The sequence below is a fragment of the Denticeps clupeoides genome, chromosome 6 (assembly GCF_900700375.1).
Source record: "Denticeps clupeoides chromosome 6, fDenClu1.1, whole genome shotgun sequence".
In the NCBI taxonomy this organism is placed as follows: domain Eukaryota; kingdom Metazoa; phylum Chordata; class Actinopteri; order Clupeiformes; family Denticipitidae; genus Denticeps; species Denticeps clupeoides.
In genome coordinates, this window is record NC_041712.1 from 24,796,449 (window position 1) to 24,820,744 (window position 24,296).

A 24,296-nucleotide genomic window follows, 5' to 3' on the forward strand; every position below is an offset into this window, starting at 1 on the left:
AATTTAAAGCACTGGCGTGAATGAATAAAACGTCTTTGTATGCCACATTCTTATATAAAATATAAGAATGCTTTTTATATAAAAAAAAGCACCGTGCATCGCATCAGCTCTTTAGGCTTTAGTCTTATGAATTCTTCTTATGAAGTATGGTTAACGGTGAAACGTGTCCTCTGCTTTTAACCATCACCCTTGGTGACAGTGGGCAGCCGTGACAGCCATGATGATACCTTCATCAAGGGGACCTCGGCTGGCACCTTGGCGTTTCGGGATTTGAACCCGCAGCCTTCCGATTACGGGCCCGCTAGGCCACCAATTCTCCTGTAAATGTTTAAAATTCTTTAAATGTCCGTCCACCGCAAAGGGAATCACCGTTCAACACCGCACAGCCAGCAGAGCAGGTGATTGACGGTTTGTCCTTTCGTAAGTGACATGGTGATGAGTGTTGAAATGCGGCAGAAACCTTTTTTCTTTTTTTTTGTCCCAGCACCGCAGGGCTCGTTCTGATGGACAACAGCACACTTTGAAACTCCCGGTTCCTCTCCAGCTCCTCCCGGGCTCCTCAGTCCAACGCGTAACCCGCCCACGGCTGAGGAGTGCGCCAGGTTCGCTGCACAGACCCATGGGAAATGACAGGAGCCGGCCCTAACCCTGTTCAGAAACACAACCGTGACAATACATTAAAATATATGTGCACTGCACATTCAATTGCAGTGCAACGTTTATGTTGCTGAAGTTGAATTATACTGTATTGGTTGTTTGTAATATTTCCATGTCAATATGCTAATGCTGCCATATTGGCTTGAATTTACGTGATTTATGCCTCCACACACACACACACACACACACACGGACCTGCAACCCCCCTCAGTCCTCTCAGCATGGAGTCTAACTTGAAGAGAGAAGGTTCCACAGAAAATACGGCCTGCAGCAGAAATGTCCTTCATGCCCCCTCGCCGTGGGCCATTAACCATTGAGCATGAAATGCCTTCGTGAGGAGTCTAAAGGCGCTGATGATGGATGGATGCTCTGTTGATGTTTGATTGACATTGTTGGTAAAGTTCTGCTGTGTTCTTCAGCAAAGATGGTGCAGGCTGGGGTCAGATCTTAACCCGGGACTCCATCCCGAGACCCTCACGGCAGCATTAGCCTTCAGAAGTGAATCAGTCTTTGTAAAAGCAACATTTGCCACTTCACTGGAGGGTCATTCCAGGATCTCTGACCTCGGTGGGGGAATTTGTATTTCCTCCAAACCCTCTCGGCTGGATAGTGTTGTTATGGGCAGATGGATTCAGTCTGGCATCTCTTTCAGCAAAATCAGTGGGGCTTCTGCACACACACACACACACACACATACACACACACAGTAACATGCTCCTCAGCCCCCACACACAGGGCCCTATGAATTCCGCGATGTGGAAAACGCGGACGGCATCACAGAATCCAAGAAATGTAATGGAGTCCGTTGTAAAACGCGGAATTGTGTATAATTCACGTTTCTATACATGCCCCTGCGGAGGCGGGACTTTCACACACACCAACGCGACGTAAACTCACGGCCAGCTGGTCCAAAGAGGCTGTCAGTGTCCAATCCATACAAACACGCTGATTTTATTATCATTATGTCCAGTGGTTAAACAGGATTTGTCATATTGCATTTGCTCTTTTCCCCCCATACACTTCATAATTGAAAGTCTTTCGAGGAATAAGTATGTTTACAATGGAAAACGTGCAGAAAGATGCATCGATGTCTGAATCGTGATGCATCGATTGTACAATTCATTTGAACAAACCCTCCTTTCTGTGTAAATGCAATTTCATTTATTTTAGGTCCTTTTTAGAAGCGTATTTAATAGGGTTGTAAGAATGTACATTGTAGAACAAAACTTGAATCAACAAGAGGTTATATAGGTTATATAGTATAGGTTATATAACCAGAAACATCATAAACCAGGCAAATGTTTCAGATTCGATTTCTCGCGAATTTTATACAAATACATTTTTTAAAAATTGGCCAAACAAAACTAAAATAAGATCCCTTGAACCAAATTCACGAAGTGCTTCGTCTGATGCCACCCAGCAGTCATGTGATGCGGGGAGCTTGTCTTGTGGGTAAAACACTTGATATGGGGCAAGTAGATTTTTATAATCGCTGCAGCCTCCGCAATTTGTGCATTGTGGCTTTTCGTGTACTTTGTGCCGTACCGGTGCACTCCGTAGCGCACTGAGGTGGCGTTTTCATCTCAGACATTTATATTATATTGTCCGCCGATTCGTGATGTATCGTTACACCCCTGAAAATGTAAAAATTGTGTGTGCGGTTGGATCCCCTGAATCTTTTAATCATGCCGGAAGGGTACCAGCGAGGAGGTGAAGAGTGTGCGGCTCTTAATGAATTCTGCGTTGGATCGACGGCGCGTCTTCCGAATCGTCCCCCGGAGGAGTGGCGCGTAAAGTTTGGTAATTAAAGCGTTTGGAAGGAAGATTGGAATATCCTCCGGAGCCGCTGCGCTTCGGCTTCCACCAGCGTGGAAATCCAGGACATAAGAGGGACGAGAGGGGGAGAGAAGGAACGATGGAAGAGAAGGAACGATGGAAAAAGCCGGAGCACTCCGCTCCTGCAATGCATTATAAATTACTCTCAGCACGGTGCAATGGGCCTGTCATCTCTGAGTCGGGAGGGGAAGAAGAAGGGTAACTACCTGTTTATATTTGACGGATCCAATTCGGATGTTCTTACTGTCCCTGTGCTCCCTGACTTGATATTGTTCCCACTGGAGGAATCCTGCTGCAGGTTATGGCTCACGATCCTTGTCACACAACAGACCCTCTGTCCCAAAAGCCGGTGACCTCTGAATCGTAGCAGCTGGTCAGTGCCGACCACTGTAGGTCAAGGCCAACGTGTTCATCTTAAACCTCTTATTCCAACTTCAGACCCCGGCATGTCCCACGTGGGACACAGCAATGGACCAAGTGGAGGAGCGAGTGATTGCCAGACCTTATCCAGAGCGCCTTACAATCAGTAGTTAAGGGGACAGTCCCCCTGGAGACACTCGTGGTCAAGTGTAGGGCTGAAAAATATATCAAAAATCAAACCAAAATCGCGATTTCCATAAATGCAACCCCCGGAGGACACATGCGCAGACGTGCTGGGTCGGCTGTATGCAGCCATTGAGCGAGAGTCGGGAGGCGGGCAGGAGAGGGACGGAAGCAGTGGGGAGAACGGGACCCGACGAATGGCGAATGCAGCCAAATTGGCGGAGCGTGGGCATACGGCGCTCCGTCCGTCGGAAGGGGTGTGCAGTAGAGTAAACAAGGTTTTTCACCTATCAAAAATCAGCTTTTCCTCCATTCCCGCTTTGTGGTTGTGTGTGCGTGTGCCTCGAAGGGGAAGACCGAACACCCGAAGCTTTGACTCTATTGGTCGTGCGAAAATGTGGTACGGATACGGCACTGAAAACCTCTCTTTCGCGACGCAAGCCTTAGAAAATAACGGGCTTCAGAGCAGCGCACGCCACGTTTGGGCCACCAACCCCACCCACTGTGGCTTGAACCTGTGACTTTATGGTTTTCCGGTTGATAGTAGAGTGTCTACTGCCACTCTTCCCGTATGTTACTGCACCAACAAGACTCTACAGTTGCAGTCAAACAGGGTCTAGTTGTCCTTGCGATTAGTGATCTGATCCGCTAATCAATCACCGGCAAGACTTGTAAACTTTTAGAAAAGTCCATACCTCACTTCTGAGAAGTCCGGAGGTCCCTGTTGATGCTTTGGGGACGAAACCAATTGCTCTGGGCCGAAACGGACCTTCGTGCCGACACACCTGAGTGGGTAAATTGAGCTCCAGACAGTTTTAAAAGGCTGCACTGTTCATCGTTTTTACTCGCGTCCTTGACTGTCTGTGCCATGTGTCAGCCCTCCCCGAGGGCCAGTCGAAATGAACGAGCCACTTTCCACCAGGTGAGGACTGAGAGCTGGTGTCTGTGGCAAAAGAGGTGTGATAAATGGCATGAATTTTTCAAGACCGCAGTGCTTCGGAGCCATTGCTGAAGATCAATAGTGATTTGAATTAAGCAGCAGTAGATACGTACGTTGGGTAGGTCTAATGTGTGAAGTTGCAGATACATGTTAAAATTGGTGGATATGGAACCATCTGAATGAGCATATTTCCCCTGTGAGCCTGTTTATCTCAGTCTGGGTCTGAAACCAATCTTTCTGCCAATCTTGATCACAATTGCATCGTCTCAAGGGCGTTGCCTCTGTCACCGGCATTGTTCCAGAGTCTTGAGTTGCTTAAAGTGCCTGTCTAGTAAACAGGAGTATTCCTGGGTTCGAATCCCAGTGGTGCCTTCATTTGTTTGAGGGGCAGTGGTGTCCTAGCAGTTAAGGAAGCGGCCCCGTAATCAGAAGGTTGCCGGTTCGGATCCCGATCCGCCAATCTGGCACTGAGGTGCCACTGTGTCATGGCTGCCCGACGTCCTCAGGGGATGGGTTAAACGCAGAGACCACATTTCACTGTGCGCACTGGGTGCTGTGCTGTGGTGTCACATTCACTTCAGTATGGTCTGTACCTCGATTTTTAGGCCATGGTTTCGGTTCGTTCTTGGTACATGTTTTGCGCGTAAAGAGAACTATTTCATATTTTCTTATGTTTTATGCCACGGTAGGTATGTTCAAAGTAATTTTTCGATAGACGGTGCATTTCAAATCTGCGGTTTGACTAGCTGTGTTATGTGGTTGGGCGGATCATCAGCCCGCACGTCTGTGGTTTACCTTTTTAAATCCCAGCATTTCACCCTCGCACACGCACAAAAATACAGGCTACCTGTTTGATTTGCTCGTTCGAACCTCGAACTCCGGTTATAACAGTGTGAGATGGGTCAAGCGGGTGGAGTCACACCAGTGACTGGACATTGACGGGGTTAATGTCCAATCACTGGACATTGCTGGACAAATTTCGAAATGAACTGAAAAAAACGAAATCGTGGTCCATAGTGTCGCATTGGACAAACGAACAGCTCGGTATTTTACCAATTACCGTTGCACCGCTAGTCCAGAATATCGGGATCTTTAGCTAGTAGCATTTTGATGTGTTTTTCTACTACAGAAAAGGATGAGTAGCACTTTACATACTGATTACCGTGTACACCGCTACGTGCGGGGAACTCGAGGTTGCTGAATGCGTTTCCGCCCATCGATGCCATCGAAGACCATGACTTTTTGCCACATTTAATGAGTGGACATTATATTTTGCATGCAAATTAGTTTACCTATGGGTGTACGGCAGAACACCTGCTTCATTACCGTGCCGATTCCGCGCTGCGCTCTGTTCGCACTAGCGATTGCTCCAGATTGTTCCCTCGTCGAGCTCATTTCTGCTGAAACTCTGCTTGTTCGGTGCAATCTGGCGTCAGCAGAAAACAAGTCGGGGGGGCTGCGGGGAGCCGGAGCGGCGTCGCAGACGTCATTACACCGGGCTCCGGCCTGCCCACGGCATCCTGCCTACCACTGTTTCAGGCGCCCATCTCTGAATCCACGCTGATTACCGCAGAGTGCCGTAAATGTGGCGTGTTTCTATCAGTAGCCGGCACCTTCCTCCTCCTCCTGGGAGCCTCATATACCGAGGCTGTTCAAAGTGCTTGGTGAAAGGAACCGGCCGATTCACCGCAGCGCGGCACACTCTGCATTTAGCCCTGCATCACCCATGAAGGACATGACCTCAGTGGGACCTTCACTACATTTAAATGGCCGCCGGTCACAGGCCACACGGCCTTAAGCGACCTTGGCTATTTATACAAGGCGAATGCCCCAGTCAGTCCTGGCTGTTACCTGGAGACTTTTGCCGGTTGTAGTCGGTTTACCGTTGCTGTATTAATAATAATGAACATGTCCTTGGTCCTTCAATGATGATTTGTTTCCTGAAGCACAAGGACTAAATAATGCAAATGATCTAATGCAGCCTTGGGCCTGATCTCCGCGGAGCTTCTCCGTCCATGGCGGCCTGACTCGTCCCTGTAACATCGGGAGGCGGTGCCGGGGACCGGTGCCACGCGCCAGTCGCTTTCGCTCAGCCTTGTGGAGGGTTCGGTATGCGCACGCTGGCGACTCCGCCCGTCCTTCGGCCTAATGAGGGACGAGAGGCCGGTCTGGTCACGCCGGCGCCTGGGCGGTGGGGGAGGATAAGAGACGCGAGGTGCGGCTCTCGGCGCGGTGATTTGCAGGATAATGTATTCGGCGACGATGGCGCCTTCTGGCGCGCCACCTGTTGTAGTGGGAGAGAACTGGGACTTTGGTCGGCCCGTTTACCCTTCGGAAGGCTGTTCTAGCGGCGGACGCATCATTAATATCTTAATATCGCCCCATTGCCGCAGCTTCCTGTTTTGCTGCAGCCGGCGGCGGTAAGAATGGGGGGAAAAAAGTGAGCCGCGGATAAAGCGATCTGTTTTTTTTGTTGCGGCATCTGTGAAAAATGATGCCATCAGCGCTGCAGATTTCCGGGCAGCGCAGCGAGGATGCGTTAGCGGGTTCGGGCGTGTCTCGGAGCCAGACGTCGCCGCGCCGTGCATCCTCGTCACCGGACCTGCTCATTCAAACGAATTCGTCATCATGGGCCGCGGCCATTCCAACTCCACAGTCTATTCTGCTCATTTGTTTCCATTAACGAGTTCATGAGTTAATGAGTAGGCTTGGGTTAAATTAGATATTTCATTAGATTATGAATAAGTTATGAATTATACACAACCAGGAATTATTTGATATACATTTACAGCATTTACCAGACGTCCTTATCCAGAGCGACTTACAGTCAGCAGTGACGGGGACAGTCCCCCCCTGGAGACACTCAGGGTTAAGTGTCTTTCTCAGGGACACGATGGTAGTAAGTGGGGTTTGAACCCGGGTCTTCTGGGTTACCCGCTAGGCTACTACCACCCTACATCCAAATACAACTTTTTTTTTTTATTGTTCGGATTATTTGGATGCTAATAAAATTATTTCATGTGGTTGTTCAGCAGCTTTGTTTGATTATGTAATCTTCGATTCTGCCCTCTTATGTATTTTTCTTTCTTATAATATTCGTAGTAATTCCATATTTAATAATGGATTTTTATTGAATGTATTGTATTTGCTGTTCCTGTTTTTTTTCTGGTCTTCTTGCCTCTGTTATACAGTGCCAGTGAGTGTGTGTGTTAATAGCACAACAGTGTTTAAAAATAGAATCCTCTCTCTCTCTCTCGCCCTTGCTCAGCACGCCGTGGCCATGTACGATGGGGCGAAGGCTCCGTCTCCCCAGGACGGCACCAACGGCCTCCCCGCGCAGCCGGGGACGCCCGCGGCCGAGGAGCCTGCCGCGGAGGAGCCAGTTGTGGTGAAGAAGGCCCGGCGAGAGATCCTGGACCACGAGCGCAAGCGGAGGGTGGAGCTCAAGTGCATGGAGCTGCAGGAGATGATGGAGGAGCAGGGGTGAGTCTGACAGACGGGGAAAACTGCGGGAAATGAGTGGTGACAAATCCACATGAAAGGATCATTTTACTCCTACATTTTGTAATAAGAAAGTGTGATGCACAAAAATTTAAAAGATGGTTTTTATTTTTGCATTTGGGAATGTACTTGGCCCTGAACTTTCAATTTATGCCTGTGAGTGGGATTTTTACACCCACACATGGTGCATTATTGTGATATCATAATACAGCAAACATCTGGCAGCTTTTCTGCACCTCGTACACATGCTGTACATGTAATTGCTGTAGATCCCAGTAGCTGCTCCCCGCATCAGATTCAAAATACTGACGCTGGCCTACAAAGCCAAACATGGGGTTTCACCATCCTACCTCATACTACCATACCTCGCACCGCACCTCGCCCTCTCTGACCCTCCTGTACTGCTCGCCTGTCCCTCCACACCTAAAGGTACGAGGAAGACATGTGTCTAGACTCTTCTCCGTCTTGGCCCCTCGGTGATGGAATGAATTTCCCCTGGAGTATTTTCAAACGGCAGTTACAGTAGAGGCCAAAGGTTTGGACACCTTCTCATTCAACGTGTTTTCTTTATTTTCGTGACCATTTACGTTGGTAGATTCTCACTGAAGGCATCAACACTACAGGGAGTGCAGAATTTGTATTCTGCACTCCCTGTAAGTTGTATTTTTGAGGAATAATTTTATTATTGAACAACCATGTTCTCAACGAACCCAAAAAAAACTCATTAATATCAAAGCTGAATGTATTTGGAAGAAGTTTTTAGTTTGTTTTTATTTTTAGCTATTTTAGGGGGATATCTGTGTGTGCAGGTGACTATTACTGTGCATAATTATTAGGCAGCTTAACAAAAACAAATATATACCCATTTCAATTATTTATTTTTACCAGTGAAACTAATATAACGTCTCCACATCTCCAGAAATATACATTTCTGACATTCAAAAACAAAACAAAAACAAATCAGCGAAATCACTGCCATCCATGGATTCTGTCAGTGTTTTGATCTGTTCACCATCAACATTGCGTGCAGCAGCAACCACAGCCTCCCAGACACTGTTCAGAGAGGTGTACTGTTTTCCCTCCTTGTAAATCTCACATTTGATGATAGACCACAGGTTTTCAATGGGGTTCAGATCAGGTGAACAAGGAGGCCATGTCATTAGTTTTTCTTCTTTTATACCCTTTCTTGCCAGCCACGCTGTGGAGTACTTGGACGCGTCTGAGTCGGACTGGAGCTCTCTGCCCTTTACCAATCCAGCCACGCGCCCATCCATCTGGTCAATCAAGACTCACTCTCATTTCATCAGTCCATAAAACCTTAGAAAAATCAGTCTTGAGATATTTCTTGGCCCAGTCTTGACGTTTCAGCTTGTGTGTCTTGTTCAGTGGTGGTCGTCTTTCAGCCTTTCTTACCTTGGCCATGTCTCTGCCCAAAAGCACCAGGTGTGCAATGCTCACTCCAGTGATGTTGCAGCTCTGAAATATGGCCAAACTGGTGGCAAGTGGCATCTTGGCAGCTGCACGCTTGACTTTTCTCAGTTCATGGGCAGTTATTTTGCGCCTTGGTTTTTCCACACGCTTCTTGCGACCCTGTTGACTATTTGGAATGAAACGCTTGATTGTTCGATGATCACGCTTCAGAAGCTTTGCAATTTTAAGAGTGCTGCATCCCTCTGCACGATATCTCACTAGTTTTGACTTTTCTGAGCCTGTCAAGTCCTTCTTTTGACCCATTTTGCCAAAGGAAAGGAAGTTGCCTAATAATTATGCACACCTGATATAGGGTGTTGATGTCATTAGACCACACCCCTTCTCATTACAGAGATGCACATCACCTAATATGCTTAATTGGTAGTAGGCTTTCGAGCCTATACAGCTTGGAGTAAGACAACATGCATGAAGAGGATGATGTGGACAAAATACTCAATTGCCTAATAATTCTGCACTCCCTGTATGAATGAGTTCTGTACTTAACAAAAAAAGGTGAAATAAGTGAAAACATGTTTTATATTCTAGTTTCTTTGCTCTGATTACTGCTTTGCACACTCTTGGCATTCTCTCAATGAGCTTCAAGAGGTCGTCACCTGAAATGCTTCTCCAACAGTCTTGAAGGAGTTCCCAGTGGTAGCACTTGTTGATCCAGCTCACCCCAAACCATCTGGATTGGGTTCAGGTCCAGTGACTGTGGAGGCCAGGTCTCCACTTTTTGTTAAGTACATAACTCCACATGTGTTCATTCACAGTTTTGATGCCTTCAGTGAAAATCTACCAACGTAAATGGTCATGAAGATAAAGAAAACACATTGAATGAGAAGGTGTGTCCAGACTTTTGGCCTGTACTGTATGTAAGAAAAAACTACAACCGAGATGTATAAGGGATAAATGCCGTAAATGTAAATGTAGTCATCACTGCCTCTTAATGATGGCCATTTCTCAACATGCGGGATGATCTAATGATCACTGTTCGCAGTCGAAGAAAGAGAGTGTGCCGGTGACCCTTTCTGGAGATCGAGGTGAAGCCCCGCCCACAACCACTTTTTCAGCACCCGTCTGCTCGTGCCCTGTGCTCCCAGTGTGGGTTGGTTTGCATTTTTTTAAACCGAAGGCCGAACAGAACAACGGCGTTCTTCATTAGGATGTTTTCGTCCCCGAGCGTCGCATCACGGGGACTCGGCGCCTACGGTGGATTTGTTGTCGCTTATCCTCGGCGCGCCCACGGCCACATTCGGAACCTTTCAGACTTGCTCGGAGTGGAGGCACAAAGCTAGCGGTGACGCTAATTAATGACGAGGCGCGTGGCCTTGCATTTAATGGAGCAGCGTAGCTTCTCGGATAAATACACAAGCTGCGTTCAAGAAAGAAGCGAATCTGCAGCTTTTTTTCATTCTCACCTTCTCCTCAATGTAAACACTTTACTTTACTTTACTTTACTTTACTTTACTTTACTTTACTTTACTTTACTTTACTTTACTTTGCAGACGCTTTTATCCAAAGCGACTTACAAGAGGACGACACCAGCAATTCTCGTTCGGTTTCTATAGATTTTGAGTTACAAAACTAAGATCCCTGATAAGGCCGAACTTGTCAGGAATAGAACATGCTCGGGACTTGTTAAGTGCTGGACGAGGAACATTTTTTTTTTTTTGTGAGTGTGTGTGTTAGTGTTAGATTCGTCTGAAATGCTTTTAGAACAAGTGGGTTTTCAGCTGCTTCTTAAAGGTGGTGGTCGTCTCGGCTAGTCGAATGGAAGCCGTTTGGAAGCCAAGTTGTCCCACCAGCCAGGGACAACAAAGGAGAACAGAGTCGAATGGGACCGGAGACCCCGTGAAGAGGGGATTTTTAGTCTCATTTCATTTGCAGATCTGAGCGGGCGTGCAGGAGTGTATCTGGCTAGTAGTGTGTTGGTGTAAGAGGGAGAACTTCCATTTACGGCCCTGTAGGCAGCATCAAGGATTTAAACTCGATGCGAGCGGCTACCGGGAGCCGGTGGAGAGAGGTGAGGAGAGGCGGGACGTGGGGGTGTTTCGGCTGATTGAAGATGAGGCGGGCTGCTACGTTTTGGACCATCTGGAGGGGTTTTATGGTGACCGCAGAGGCTCCAGCCAGGAGAGAGTTACAATAGTCCAGTTTAGAGATGACCATTGCCTGGACCAGGAGCTGCGTAGCCTGTTGTGAGAGAAAAGGACGAATCTTGCCAGTTTGTCATCAATCCAAACTCCAGACGCCGTGGGTGTTAACAGTAGCGAGACTATTTGAATTGAAAGGTTTCGCTGAGGGGAGTTGTTGCCCGGAAAGATCAGAATCTCACGCCACGCAGTTTGCAGCCTGCTTGTCCTGCCACGGCTCTCCACCTCGGCAACAGACGAGTGGGATTATCGGGATGGGGTTGGGTGGAGGGGAGCAGCTGGGTGTTTACAGGGCCCCCAGGGACCCAGGTGATGGGAAGGGACCATATGTCTGGTGTGGGGGGCAGCCGGGGCGGGGTCATGATGACAGAAGGGGAGCGGCTGAGTCAGCATCTTGACCCTAATCAGTTTCGCACACTTTTTAAACAGCAAAATACAAATAAATAGAAATAACCATATAATGAAACCATATTCATCCTGCTCTATATAGTAGTATGTCTAAGGGAAATTTGGTAGAATTTGGTAGAACACGATTTTTTATTTATTTATCATTGAATTGTAACCTTTCATCCCTCCTAAACAAGCCCCGCCCCCCCGTGATGTCACACTTGTAAGTCGCAAGACGCTTGTTTGGCTTTGATTAAACTGATGATTTATTCAACACGTTTACGGGAAATTATGCCTGTTTCTAATTGCAATTATGTTTCAATATGCGCTGTGGGTGCGTGTGTGTGTGTTTTTATGTGAGAAAATTGGCATAATGAACGTCTTAATGGCACAGGGGAGCGTCTCTGTCTGTGTTCTAATGACAACCAAATATATATTACGTGTGAATATATATTTGAATATAGAATAGAAAAAGAAAGAAAATCAGTCAGAATGGAGTGTCTAGACGGACCACTGCAGTCATGCGGTTTTCCAGCTCCATAATAAAGTTCCTCATCGTCAGAGCTGTGGTCGTGCATCCTACTTATGGCGCATCTTCACATAGTTTCATGATCAACCTATGTGTAGCAGGGAATTAATGTGTTTTATTTCCTTTTAGATATGTTGTGTAATTTTATTTTACCAAAATCTGTTTTGTAGTGGAGGTAAGGGGTTAAACTGTCAGAAATTAGGTCACCTGTCTGGAGGGAGGTACGTGGTTGGATCAGTTTTCTGATTTACATGGTGTAAGTAGGGGCTCTTGTTTGATGTGTAAAATTGTAAATATGTGTATACGTTGCTGTATTGGTTGTGGTGGCCCAAAATGAGTTGGGGGGCACGTGTTGTCAGCTAGTTAGCCCGGGCATGTTAGCGGCTGCAGTTTGGTCTTCACGAAGGAGCGTGAAGTTTTATTAAAATGTGATTTTATTTTTTTCTTATGTTAATTTTCTGTGTTAATTTTGCGAAGTTATTCATATGTCCGGACTGAGTTCACCTGTCTTTGTCACGTCCGCGAGCTTACGGGGGAATGAAGCGCCGAGGCGGGACATACTGGCAAACACGATTTATTAGAACACAAACCAAACAGGCACGAGGGCCAAAAATCAGGCGAAACAAAAGGGGAGAACAAAAAGAAACCCGCCAGCATGTGGCAATTGTCCATGGTCGCACGGTCCACGCATGGTCCCGGGTCGGCTGCTCAGCAGGTCCTTATAATTGGGCTCCAGCCATGCACACCTGTCCAAGGCTGGAGCCCCACCGTCAAGCAGACCGGTGCCCGCTGTGTTTCCAGCTGCACCCAATCGCTCCTACAAGAAGACGCCAGTTCGTACATCACGCTCAAGAAGGCTCAAGAGTGAGAAACAGTTGTCCGCGTCGTTCCATTCCAGCAGCAGAGGAGATTCATCAGGAAGCAACTTAAATCAGGCCTCTTTCAGAATGTTCTGACGTCGTCGTTACCGCCATCCATTAACAACCCCCATCGAGGTGAACTGGGTGAGCCGCTGATGGCTGCAGACTCGCTCGCACGTGAAGTCATGACCTCGCTGTTAAAGAGAGGGTCAGTGGCTTTACTCCGCCGGGCAGAAGATCGATGTTCTCCGATCACCACCTCTTTCTCTCCGGACATTTGGAGAGGTTTCTCGTAATCGTGACTTGTGAGCAAAATAAGCCACCAGCGGGCAGATAAATACCAAAAATCTGAATCCGAATCACGTTTTTGTGTGAGTATGCGAATGAATTTTATTCCAGTCAATGGTGTCCCTCAAGCACAACAGTACGAAACAACAGCAGTATACAATACAGTGGAACTCGTACACACAGCAGAATACAAAGATTACAGAAGCAGTACAATTGTACGTAAATGTTTATCGTTAAAATAGTTACAGCCATTAACACCCTTCCACCAAGTGAGGGAGCCTGTGTACTACATTTCTGGGGGTATTTATGTCTGAAAAAAGTAGCATTAAAGGTTATGCTATTTTTTTTATATTTTGGTCTGGTTGGTCCCCTAATTCTGTATCTGACGTCTCTTTCCGAAGTTCAGACACTTTGATCCAGTTCCACGACTAGATTTTCACCGTTTCACCGTCTGTAGCTTTAAATGAACCAGAAGACCCGGGTTCGAATCCCACTTACTACCATTGTGTCCCTGAGCAAGACACTTAACCCTAAATTGCTCCAGGGAGACTGTCCCTGTAACTACTGATTGTAAGTCGCTCTGGATAAGGGCGTCTGATAAATGCTGTAAATGACTACATAAGGGGACAAATTCCAGATCTGACCGTCTGAGCTGCTGCTCTCTGAACAAAATGACCAAAGCACTCTTTACAGCTATCACCATTTCTAGCCACTGCAGGACCATAGACAGGCTCGGGGAACTCGTTAATGTTAAATCATCTCACCAAGGCACATTTTCATGATAGGGGACCTTTAACAATGCAACTGTTTTAATACACGGCGTAACCTTTATTAATAGCCGTTATGAATAGTCGTAGGAAAACCCAGACTGAATAGTGGTGGCCTAGCAGTTAAGGAAGGGACCCCAGTAATCAGAAGGTTGCAATCTCGATCTGCCATGGTGCAACTGAGGTGCCACCGAGCAAAGCACCGTCCCCACACACTGGTCCCCGGGCGCCTGTCATGCTGTGTGCTGCGCTGCAGTGTTTCACAATGACGATCACTGCACCTTCACTTTCTAGTAGCGCCCTACGCTGGCGCATATGTAGGTTCAGTAAGACGACGGCCCCGCGGTCCCCCTGGTCCGCCAAATCTCCTCCTGGAGAAGAGCTGATAGTGTGTGAAACGGCTGAACGTCTCCGATTAGGCCAATTGGACAAGGCGTCCCACAGGCACGCCAGACAAACAGAGGACGAGAACCCAAGTGAAACCACGCCAAAACACCTTCTGGAACCCTCCCCTGCACGTGTCTAAAAACTGGGGCTCGACGGCCAACTCTGAGCCCATCCAGACCGTGCTAATCTCGTCTCTGCAGTCTGTTTAATGTCCAGACCGGCCCATTTGCATGCTGGGTAATGTTCACAGGCAACAGGTCCTCTGCGATGTGAAAACGTTGATGTTTACCCGCATGGCGAGTCCCCGGCAGCCCTAACCGTGTCAGTCCCGTTAAGTGTCTCCGATCAATGGGGGCCCGAATGAATATCGACTCGGATGTCATTTTATTAACTGTCCCTCGTCCCCGTGACGCTGCAGGGACCTTCCGCTTCCCCGCCATGTGTGAAAGGCCACAGCTCGCCACTTCCCGTGTCGGCCTCTCGGAAAAAGATGCCCGTGCCCATGTTTACGCTAAACTGCCAGAAACGGGCGTGGCCCTGTGCGGACACAGGAAGTCGCGACTCGTGATCGGCGTGTGTGCTGAAATGAGGAGGTCGTCCCGGTTACTGTGTGGACACATGAGAGACGAAAAGTGTGTGTTTGGGGGGCGTGGCAGTGACTCGGTGTTACAGTCACAGCGTCTCCACGGCCGTGGCCCCGCCTCTTTCACCCCCGCTCGTTTTTCGTGGCGCAAAAAAAAAGATCGGATGCCACATTTATTCATGTACATTTTCAACCATTAGTCATAATTGAAGCAGATTTCTGTGGCCGTTTGTACATGTTTGTGTGCAGGTACTCCGAGGAGGAGATCAGGCAGAAAGTCGGAACTTTCCGGCAGATGCTGATGGAGAAGGAGGGGGTGATCACCAGAGACGGACTAACACCGTAAGTAGAACACACAATTTCATACAGACACACACACACACACACACACACACAGCTGTGCCTAGAGTGGAGAGGCTGGCTGACCGGCTGCTTTACAGATGACGAATGGCCCCGGTTAAATCCCAGCCACAGCCCCGAGCGAAACCACGGCAACCGTACATCACCGCCACAGCCCGGAGTCCCCGACTTAATAAACGAGCCGCCAGCGGTTCCGCGGCATAGTCTCATCGTCCAGCACCAGCACACCTTTTTTCGCAGATGGAATTTTATTCATGCTGTAACACGGAAATCGTTTTTACGTTCCAATCAGGACGTTAATGGGCGGGGTTTAAGTATTAATGGGTGGCGGTAACATGTTAATTGGAGGGTTTGAGAACAGTTATGTGGGAGGGGCTTCAGTGTAAATGTTTCCATTTGTATTGAATATGACCTGTTATTGCTAGGATTCAGTCGTAGTGTCACCCTCAGACATTTAGGGTTGGTAGTAGCCTAGCGGGTAACGCACTCGCCTGTGAACCAGAAGACCCAGGTTCAAATCCCACTTGCTACCATTGTGTCCCTGAGCAAGACACTTAACCCTGAGTGTCTCCATGAGCAAGACTGTCCCTGTAACTACTGATTGTAAGTCGCTCTGGATAAGGGCGCCTGGTAAATGCTGTAAATGTAAAGGTGATTTAAAATGCTTTGATATGCATGAATAATGTGTGGAAATGACATCTCAGTCTGGTGCCTTGGGTCCACAGGGTTGCCCTCGATCCCCATCACCTGAACGACCCAGCCTTGGCAGATGGATACGGGGAGGAGAGTGACTGGCAGGACGGTTACTATGACGACGACTATAGGTGCATAGTGTTCATGGCCGTGTGGCAGTTGTGTTACAGATAGTGATACCGATGTGTCGCAGAGCAATAGAGAGTGTAACTTTTTGTTTTTGCCTTTTTTTTTTATATTCCCTGCTTTAAAACAGAACAAAGAGGAAGTTAAGCAGCTCTCCCTCGCCCCGTCCCAGGAAGAGGAAGAAAAGGAAATCCGGGCGGAGAAGGAGCCGGTGAGCTCTTCACATGTTTCTGATCAGAGCAGATAAGAATCTTTAAATGGCTGGTGCGCAGTAAGAGGGTTTGCCTGAGTGAGATAATGAGTCTCTCAGATGATAGCGACACCGGGAAAAGCACAAGGCAGAATCTTAGCTGAAGGCAACAACAAAAAAAATGCAGGAGGAAAACAGAACAAAAATAGATCAAGAGACAAACACATATTCAGATAACAGAAGGTGACATACACGGAGAGAAGAGAACCAAGAGGGGAGCACCAAACTGAACAATAAGACATACGAAAACAAAAGGGTCGCTCAGCCTTGCAGATCTCAGGTGCAGGAGTTCGGGCAAAGCGCTACTCCTTATTCAGTCCTCTTCCGTTTTCTCCTCTGTGTCTCCTGCAGGGTGGAGGGGTCTCCTGACCCCCGCAGAGAGAAGAAGAAGAAGAGCAGAAAGAAGCACAAAAGAGACAGGTGTGTTCAGAACTGTAACACAACCTCACATCAGTTATAATCATGAACACAACCATAGCATGAGCTTACACCAATCATAACACAACTATAGTACAACATTACACCAATTATAACACAACTACAGTACATCCTAACATCAATCATAACACAACTATAGTACAACATTACACCAATTATAACACAACTACAGTACATCCTAACATCAATCATAACACGACCCTAGCACAACCTTACACCAATCATAAAACAACTATAATACATCCTTACACCAATTATAACACCATCATAGCACAACATTACACCAATCCTAATACAACTATAGTACAACCTTACACCATTTATAACACAACCATAATACAACTTTACACCAATTATAACACAACCATAGAACATCCTTACACCAATCACAACACAGCTATAGTACAACCTTACACCAATTATAACACAACTATAGTACAACCTTACACCATTTATAACACAACCATAATACAACTTTACACCAATTATAACACAACCATAGTACAACTTTACACCAATCATAACACAACCATAGTACAACTTTACATCAATTATAACACAACTACAGTACAGCCTAACATCAATCATAACACGACCCTAGCACAACCTTACACCAATCATAACACAGCTATAGTGCAACCTTATACCAGTCTTAACACTACTATAGTACATCCTTACACCAATCATAACACAACCATAGTACAACTTTACACCAATTATAACACAACCATAGTTCATCCTTACACCAATCATAACACAGCTATAGTGCAACCTTACACCAGACTTAACACTACTATAGTACATCCTTAGACCAATTATAACACAACCAGAGTACAACTTTACACCAATTATAACACAACCATAGTACAACCTTACACCAATCATAACACAGCTATAGTTCATCCTTACACCAATTATAACACAACCATAGTACAACTTTACACCAATTATAACACAACCATAGTACAACTTTACACCAATTATAACACAATCATAGTACAACCTTACACCAATCATAACACAGCTATAGTACAACTTTACACCAATTATAACACAACCATAGTACAACCTTACAGCAATCACAACACAGCTAAAGTACAACCTTACACCAATTATAACACAACCATAGCACAACCTTACACCAATCATAACACAGCTATAGTTCATCCTTACACCAATTATAACACAACCATAGTACAACTTTACACCAATTATAACACAATCATAGTACAACCTTACACCAATCATAACACAGCTATAGTACAACCTTACACCAATTATAACACAACCATAGTACATCCATACACCAATTATAACACAAACCATAGTACAACTTTACACCAATTATAACACAACCATAGTACAACCTTACACCATTCATAACACAGCTATAGTACAACCTTACACCAATTATAACACAACCATAGTACAACTTTACACCAATTATAACACAACCATAGTACAACCTTACACCAATCATAACACAGCTATAGTACAACCTTACACCAATTATAACACAACCATAGTAAAACTTTACACCAATTATAACACAATCATAGTACAACCTTACACCAATCATAACACAGCTATAGTACAACCTTACACCATTTATAACACAACCATAATACAACTTTACACCAATTATAACACAACCATAGTACAACCTTACACCAATCATAACACAGCTATAGTACAACCTTACACCATTTATAACACAACCATAATACAACTTTACACCAATTATAACACAACCATAGTACAACCTTACAGCAATCACAACACAGCTAAAGTACAACCTTACACCAATTATAACACAACCATAGTACAACCTTACACCAATCATAACATGACCCTAGCACAACCATAATAAAATGTTATAATTATAACACAACAAGCACTTCATAAAAAAATCAATTTAATTAATCTGAAGGACAAGCACAAATAATAATATATAAGGATTTGTGATCAACTATCAGTTTATTAACGGAGTATTCTGTAGCATCCATTGTTCATTTGTATGTTTCTGATCCAGTCCTGGCTCTTTCTGGGTGTTGCGATTCTGCCTCTAACCTTCTCTCTGCTCCTTTATTCATTACGTTTTGGATGAAAGCATCCACCGAGTTAATGAATGCAAATGAAAACGTTTCACGTATTCTCTGGGACAGGAGGGCTGTTACATTTGCCAAGGTTTTTTTGCAGTGAAAATACTGCAGGTGTGAGGAGTAAATCTCAGTAAAAATTGCTCATCATGGTGGTACAGGGTGAGACGTGTAAGAGCAGGTACTTCAGTGCATGCGCCACTTATGGATCTAGTGGAGGACTGAGGACACGCTGGGGACATGATGACATGTTTCCTCCCTTGTGGTCTAACACGGTCCCTCGGGTACGAATTTATTTCTCTAATAACCTGAACACCTTGTGCAATTCATGTTCAGTAGTGCTGAAATAAGTGCCACGCCTCGCCCCACCTCACTCGTCCCCCTCCTCTCTCGTGTCACTGAGGAAGGGCTGCGTCTACTTTAATAAATAATGGACCCGTGGGTGGAAGACACAGCGAGCGTGTGTCTGGATGTGATCAGATCTGCATCTGCAGTGGAGTGTCTGGTGTCTGGATGAGCTGGTTCGAGGCGATCAGCATCCCTCAGTGACTGTTCCTACATGTTATCGCCTGCGTCTCGCTGGACGTGGAACAGGCTGAGGAAGGTAAAGTAGTAAATTAGGGTCAAGTTGAGGCATTTCGAAAGCCAGGACTGCTCTAGCAGAAAACAAACCATTTGAATGACAAAAACTCATCTACATAAAAATCTACATGATGAGCGTTTATGGAATGTAAGTTGCATTGCTATTCAGAGTGTTATCGCCCCATTGTGGTCTAGATTAGGTGTTATTACAGTCTAGAGGGACGAAGTCGCTACATCTACATGCTTGAGAACCCACCGGTGCCACCATGTGGCCCACTCTGTAATAAACAGAAAGAGCCTGGGATTTAAATGTTGAATCTAGAATTTTTTTTATATATGTTAATAATAACCCTGCTGCCTCTGTGAGAGCCGAACCTTTCTGAACCGGCGCTGTGTCTTTTGTGTGACGTGACTTTTCTTGCTTTGCACCACAGTCTTGCTCTTGACCTTGTGAATTCATTCCCACAAGCTCTCTTGGAGTCCACAAGCCGTCAGTGGCAGATCCTGGGAGTTGCGAGTCGGTGGCTGCGTGGATCGGACTTGATCCTCCAGCACAGCACCCCACAGATTCTCCATCAGATTTTGGGAATTTTCAACAGCTTCATCTAATGTTCCTCAAAGCCACTCCTAAACAGCTTCTATAGTGTGGAAGGGCGGAGCATCCTTTTATCCACAAGTGCCGTATCCATGGAAGGGTGTACGTGGTCGGCAATGTTTAGGTAGGTGGTACATGTCAAAGAAACATCAAGATGAATACATGATCCAAGGATTCCGAGCAGAACATTGACCAGAACATTGCACTGCCTATTCTTCCCAAGGGTTCAGATGAAACATGATCCATCAGACCAGGGTACCTTCTTTTACCCTGTCATGATCCACCTCAGACGTTCTTGTACCTAATGCAAGAGGTTTTGATTGGGGTCGGGCTTGTGGGTTCACCGGTTGTCCTTTTTTGGACCACTACTAACCACTGCATGTCAGGAACACCTCATCTGCTGTGTTGGAGATGTTCTGTCTACCATCATAATCTTGTCAGTAAAGTGACGACACTTTTTCCTGCTTCCAGCACATCAACTGTTCATGAATCCACCATTGCAACCAGATGAGTGAAGTTCTTCACTTCTAACCAGAGGTGTGAACCCTCACTGGTCTCACGATTCGATTCGGTTACGATTGTCCGTGCCTCGATGATCAAATCATCACGATGCAACCCACGCCTCCAGAAAATCACCATCATTATGATATAATCGATTATGTTCTGCGTGTTTGCATGGCGATGCATCGATTGTGAGGTTAATTTCCGCGGCCCCGAGTTTTAACGTTGGGGGGCATTCGTTATTCTTGCTCAGAGCGTCTCGTTGCTTCTCCAACGGTAAGAGTTCGTGGGATCGCGGTGAAGCAGCGACTCCTGATGTCTCCGGCAGGTCTGCCTCCGACTCCCAGGGAAAGAGGAGGTGCCGGTGAGACTTCGGAGTCTGCAAAGACGGCCTGTTGTCATGGCAACGCGTCCAGCCGCGCCCGCGTCGACCTCTCAGCTGCCGAAATACATATGACCTGAAGCTTTACTTCAAGCCCCCTACTGACTTAAAATTGTGTTTTTTACCAGGTCTGGGAGCTTAAAGAACAAACACAAAGACAAGAACAAACAGAGGAAAAGGTGAGGACGGGGCATCGAGGAATTTATTATTCTAAACACGGCTTCTAGGCGCGTGTATGTGCAAATCAGCGGAAACGGATAATGAACGCGGAAGGGCTGCACATCTGCACACGTAATTGTACGCCATTGTTTATACCGCTCAGGTCTCCAGCTGACTCTCCGAGCAGGAGTTCCCACAGACGATGGAGCTGCAGCTCACGCAGTGCTTCGGTCTCCTCTGCTGGAAGCCTGAACGGATCCCCTGGCAGGTACACACACGTACCTCAGCACGCGGGGTGTAGTGGCCTAGCGTGTAACACACTCGCCTGTGAACCAGAAGACCCAGGTTCAAACCCCACTTACTACCATCGTGTCCCTGAGCAGGACACTTAACTCTGAGTGTCTCCAGGGGGGGACTGTCCCTGTAACTACTGATTGTAAGTCGCTCTGGATAAGGGCGTCTGGTAAATGCCGTAAATGTACGAGCACCACACACACACACCAGCGCGTCACACACACACGCCGATGACGCAGTCGTGTGTGTGATGCCAGGCCCGCCCGCCACAGGATGGACGCGTCTGATGGAAGTCCCGGCCCCGCCCCAGCCGCGGACGACTCCTCGGCGTGGCAGAACGGAAACCACGGTGACCGCGCCCGCAACGGCAAGGACCACGTGCGCGGCCACCAGGACGGAGAGAAAGTGCACAATGTACGTAGTCTCCTCTGCTCCGCCCACCACGCCCTCCACAACGGTCTCCTCCGCACCTCCCCCTCTCCCCCAGTCCAGCCATATCAGTGTGGGTTGACTTCTTTTATTTGATCTGTTGTCTGTTTGACTGTTTTTCTCTCAGACTGTTCCTTGTGGGTAGGGGGGTCCCCTCTTTAACTAAAATAAACACCCCGTGGGCGCTCTCTTCTGCTTTTATGCCTCGACTGTTGCACAGGAAGCCAGAGGGCATGACAAACCTTTCAGAATTTCACCACCGGCAGTCTGACAGCTGATCATATATGATCATATGGCCATTTCATTTCTTTTTTTTAAATGCTACAGCGCTGTTTAGCATTGACGGTAGGTTTTAAAAAAAAAAGAAACACCTCACCATAGCAGGTTGGGTTGGGTTTGAGGACCACAATCGACAGGAAAGATGTCATTAAAACAAAAAATATATATAATATATAATATAAAACGATAAGACACGTTTTTCTTCCTCGCTTTGTCGTGGTGGCTCGTCGCTCCCTTTCCTGCCACATGCCCGCTCTCGTAGGAGGGTTTATTTTAATAAGTGACCAGGTACGTGGTGTTGCCACACTACTATTAGAAGAGATAGAATTGGCATCGCACTCTTTACCAATAACCAAGTCAGTGGTGCATTATTAATTGACATGAAAAAACGGTGTTTTCACTGTCGGGTGGGATTCTGCAGCCTCACACTTCCGTTTTATGTACATGAATTACATTTAATACGTGTAGGCCTCGCTTGTTCAAATAATCGTACCGCTTCCATCTGCTCTCAAAGCTGAATGCTCCATCACAATAGCAAATAGAGAAGTTATGAAGTCTGTTTTTACACTCCGCATCAGATCGATTAAAAATGGCGGCTGTGCTGCCTAAAGCCGACTCTGGTTTATGTACGGTGCCTATTGTTTTCTAGGCACCGTACATCGCATTACACGTTTCCATGTTATTTTAGAACTGTCGTGGGGCATCTGGACCGGCGACAGACGCAAATTAATTCTCTTTCAGGGACGCTTGTGTAGCAGATACCGGCACCGGTCTTTCTGTCTACCTGCTGTTATTGGTTTTGGAGTTTACAGGCCTCTTCGTGAGGATGATGGTCTAACGGCCAGCGCGTGGCGTCTGCTCACATTGCATGCGTTCGAGGAGGTCTGAACTGCTGTCTCTCTCTCTCCTCTCTCTCTCTCTCTCTCTCTCTGTTTTCTCGACTGCATGCCCCATCCGTCACTCTTTTATTTGACCCCACCACCCCTGTTGGTTTGACTGCTGACTTCCCGCGAATTAAAAACCCAAACTTTTCTGTCTTGTTTGTGTGAAAAGCACTCATGTTCTTTGGAAGTGGACCACGTAGGTTAAATGGGTATGTCAATTATCAGTTCTTCTTGTCAATTCAGCTGTCTTCAACGCACATGTTCTGCACAGTGATGCTGTAGCACCCCCCTTCCTCCAGATCTGTCACAGGTGCCGCCCTTCTGAACTCGCTCATCTTGACCTGCATGTTGCCTCTGGGTGGCAGTGTCACTTCTGTCCGACTGTCCCCCCGCCCGATGCTTACTCTCACCTCTCTATGTGGGACGCAGTAAGGCAGGGACTTTCCGTCCCGGCAGGTGGCTTCTTGATATTCAGGAGACGTAGGACCTCCAGGCCTGCACCTGTAGCACGGTGTTCAGACAGTTTGTTGGGGACACCTAAGGTCAATCTATGCCTTTTCTTATGTCCTCTTTTGTTTCAGTTTGTCTTGTGTCTGTCTGGTTGTTTAAAGTACAGTGTCACCGTTTAGATAGGACAACGTGCCACATTTTAGTGACATTAAAGGGACTGTAGATATTTGGACCCGAAGGGACGGCCTGTAGAGATGACCACATGCCACTCGCCTGTACACGTGGCTGCATGGCGAGGCGTCAGGCCACCGGGGTCCCTTTTAAACGTGCCCCACCCTAGCGGCGCCACCCTACACCGCCCATCCCATCCGTGTCGTGTTCGTGTGTCACTTCCACCCCTCCACCTCCATCATCTGCATGCCCCGCCCCCTCCATCCACCCCATCTGATTTATTTTTTAATTCACCCCCCCTGCCCTGGTACTGTGGTGGCTGCATTTATCAGAGCGGAAAAACACGGCGGCGCGTCACGTAGCTCTAGACGTCTCTTCTCTTCTCTCTCTTCTCGTCTTCGTTTGTGGGCTCTTCCTTCATTTCTTGCCTCAGTTCTGTTTGTTGGTCTGTTCCCCACCTCCTCAGTGTGAGGAGCGGTGCCTGGCGCTGATACTAAAAGAATTCATTGTCTTTTTCCCATTCCGCTGCGGAGAACTTTCCTTTCTCCTTTCTCCTTTTGTTTTTTGTTTTTTTTTCCCTTGTTTCCTCCTTTCCTTGTTTCTGTTGATCTTGCATACGTGTCTCTGGTTGAAATGGAAGGTAGGTAATCCTCTGCCTACGCACGTGGTCTTTATTCAGATGAGAATGTGACGAGCACCC

At 46.8% G+C, this 24,296-nt stretch overlaps 1 protein-coding gene across 3 annotated transcripts in view; it reads left to right on the forward strand.

The window, feature by feature from the left end:
* The window catches only part of srrm3 (serine/arginine repetitive matrix 3), a 40,425-nt gene that overhangs the window by 10,753 nt on the left and 5,376 nt on the right, over window positions 1-24,296 (forward strand). For 2 of the 3 annotated variants that reach the window (XM_028982346.1, XM_028982348.1), the window contains exons 2-9: window positions 7,245-7,459; window positions 15,154-15,246; window positions 15,990-16,088; window positions 16,214-16,294; window positions 16,685-16,753; window positions 21,059-21,109; window positions 21,253-21,357; window positions 21,641-21,797. In XM_028982346.1, coding sequence (XP_028838179.1) covers window positions 7,257-7,459; window positions 15,154-15,246; window positions 15,990-16,088; window positions 16,214-16,294; window positions 16,685-16,753; window positions 21,059-21,109; window positions 21,253-21,357; window positions 21,641-21,797 — 858 coding nt within the window. In that variant the 5' untranslated portion in view covers window positions 7,245-7,256. The remainder of the gene's footprint in view (window positions 1-7,244; window positions 7,460-15,153; window positions 15,247-15,989; window positions 16,089-16,213; window positions 16,295-16,684; window positions 16,754-21,058; window positions 21,110-21,252; window positions 21,358-21,640; window positions 21,798-24,296) is intronic. The other variant, XM_028982347.1, reaches the window with a different exon arrangement.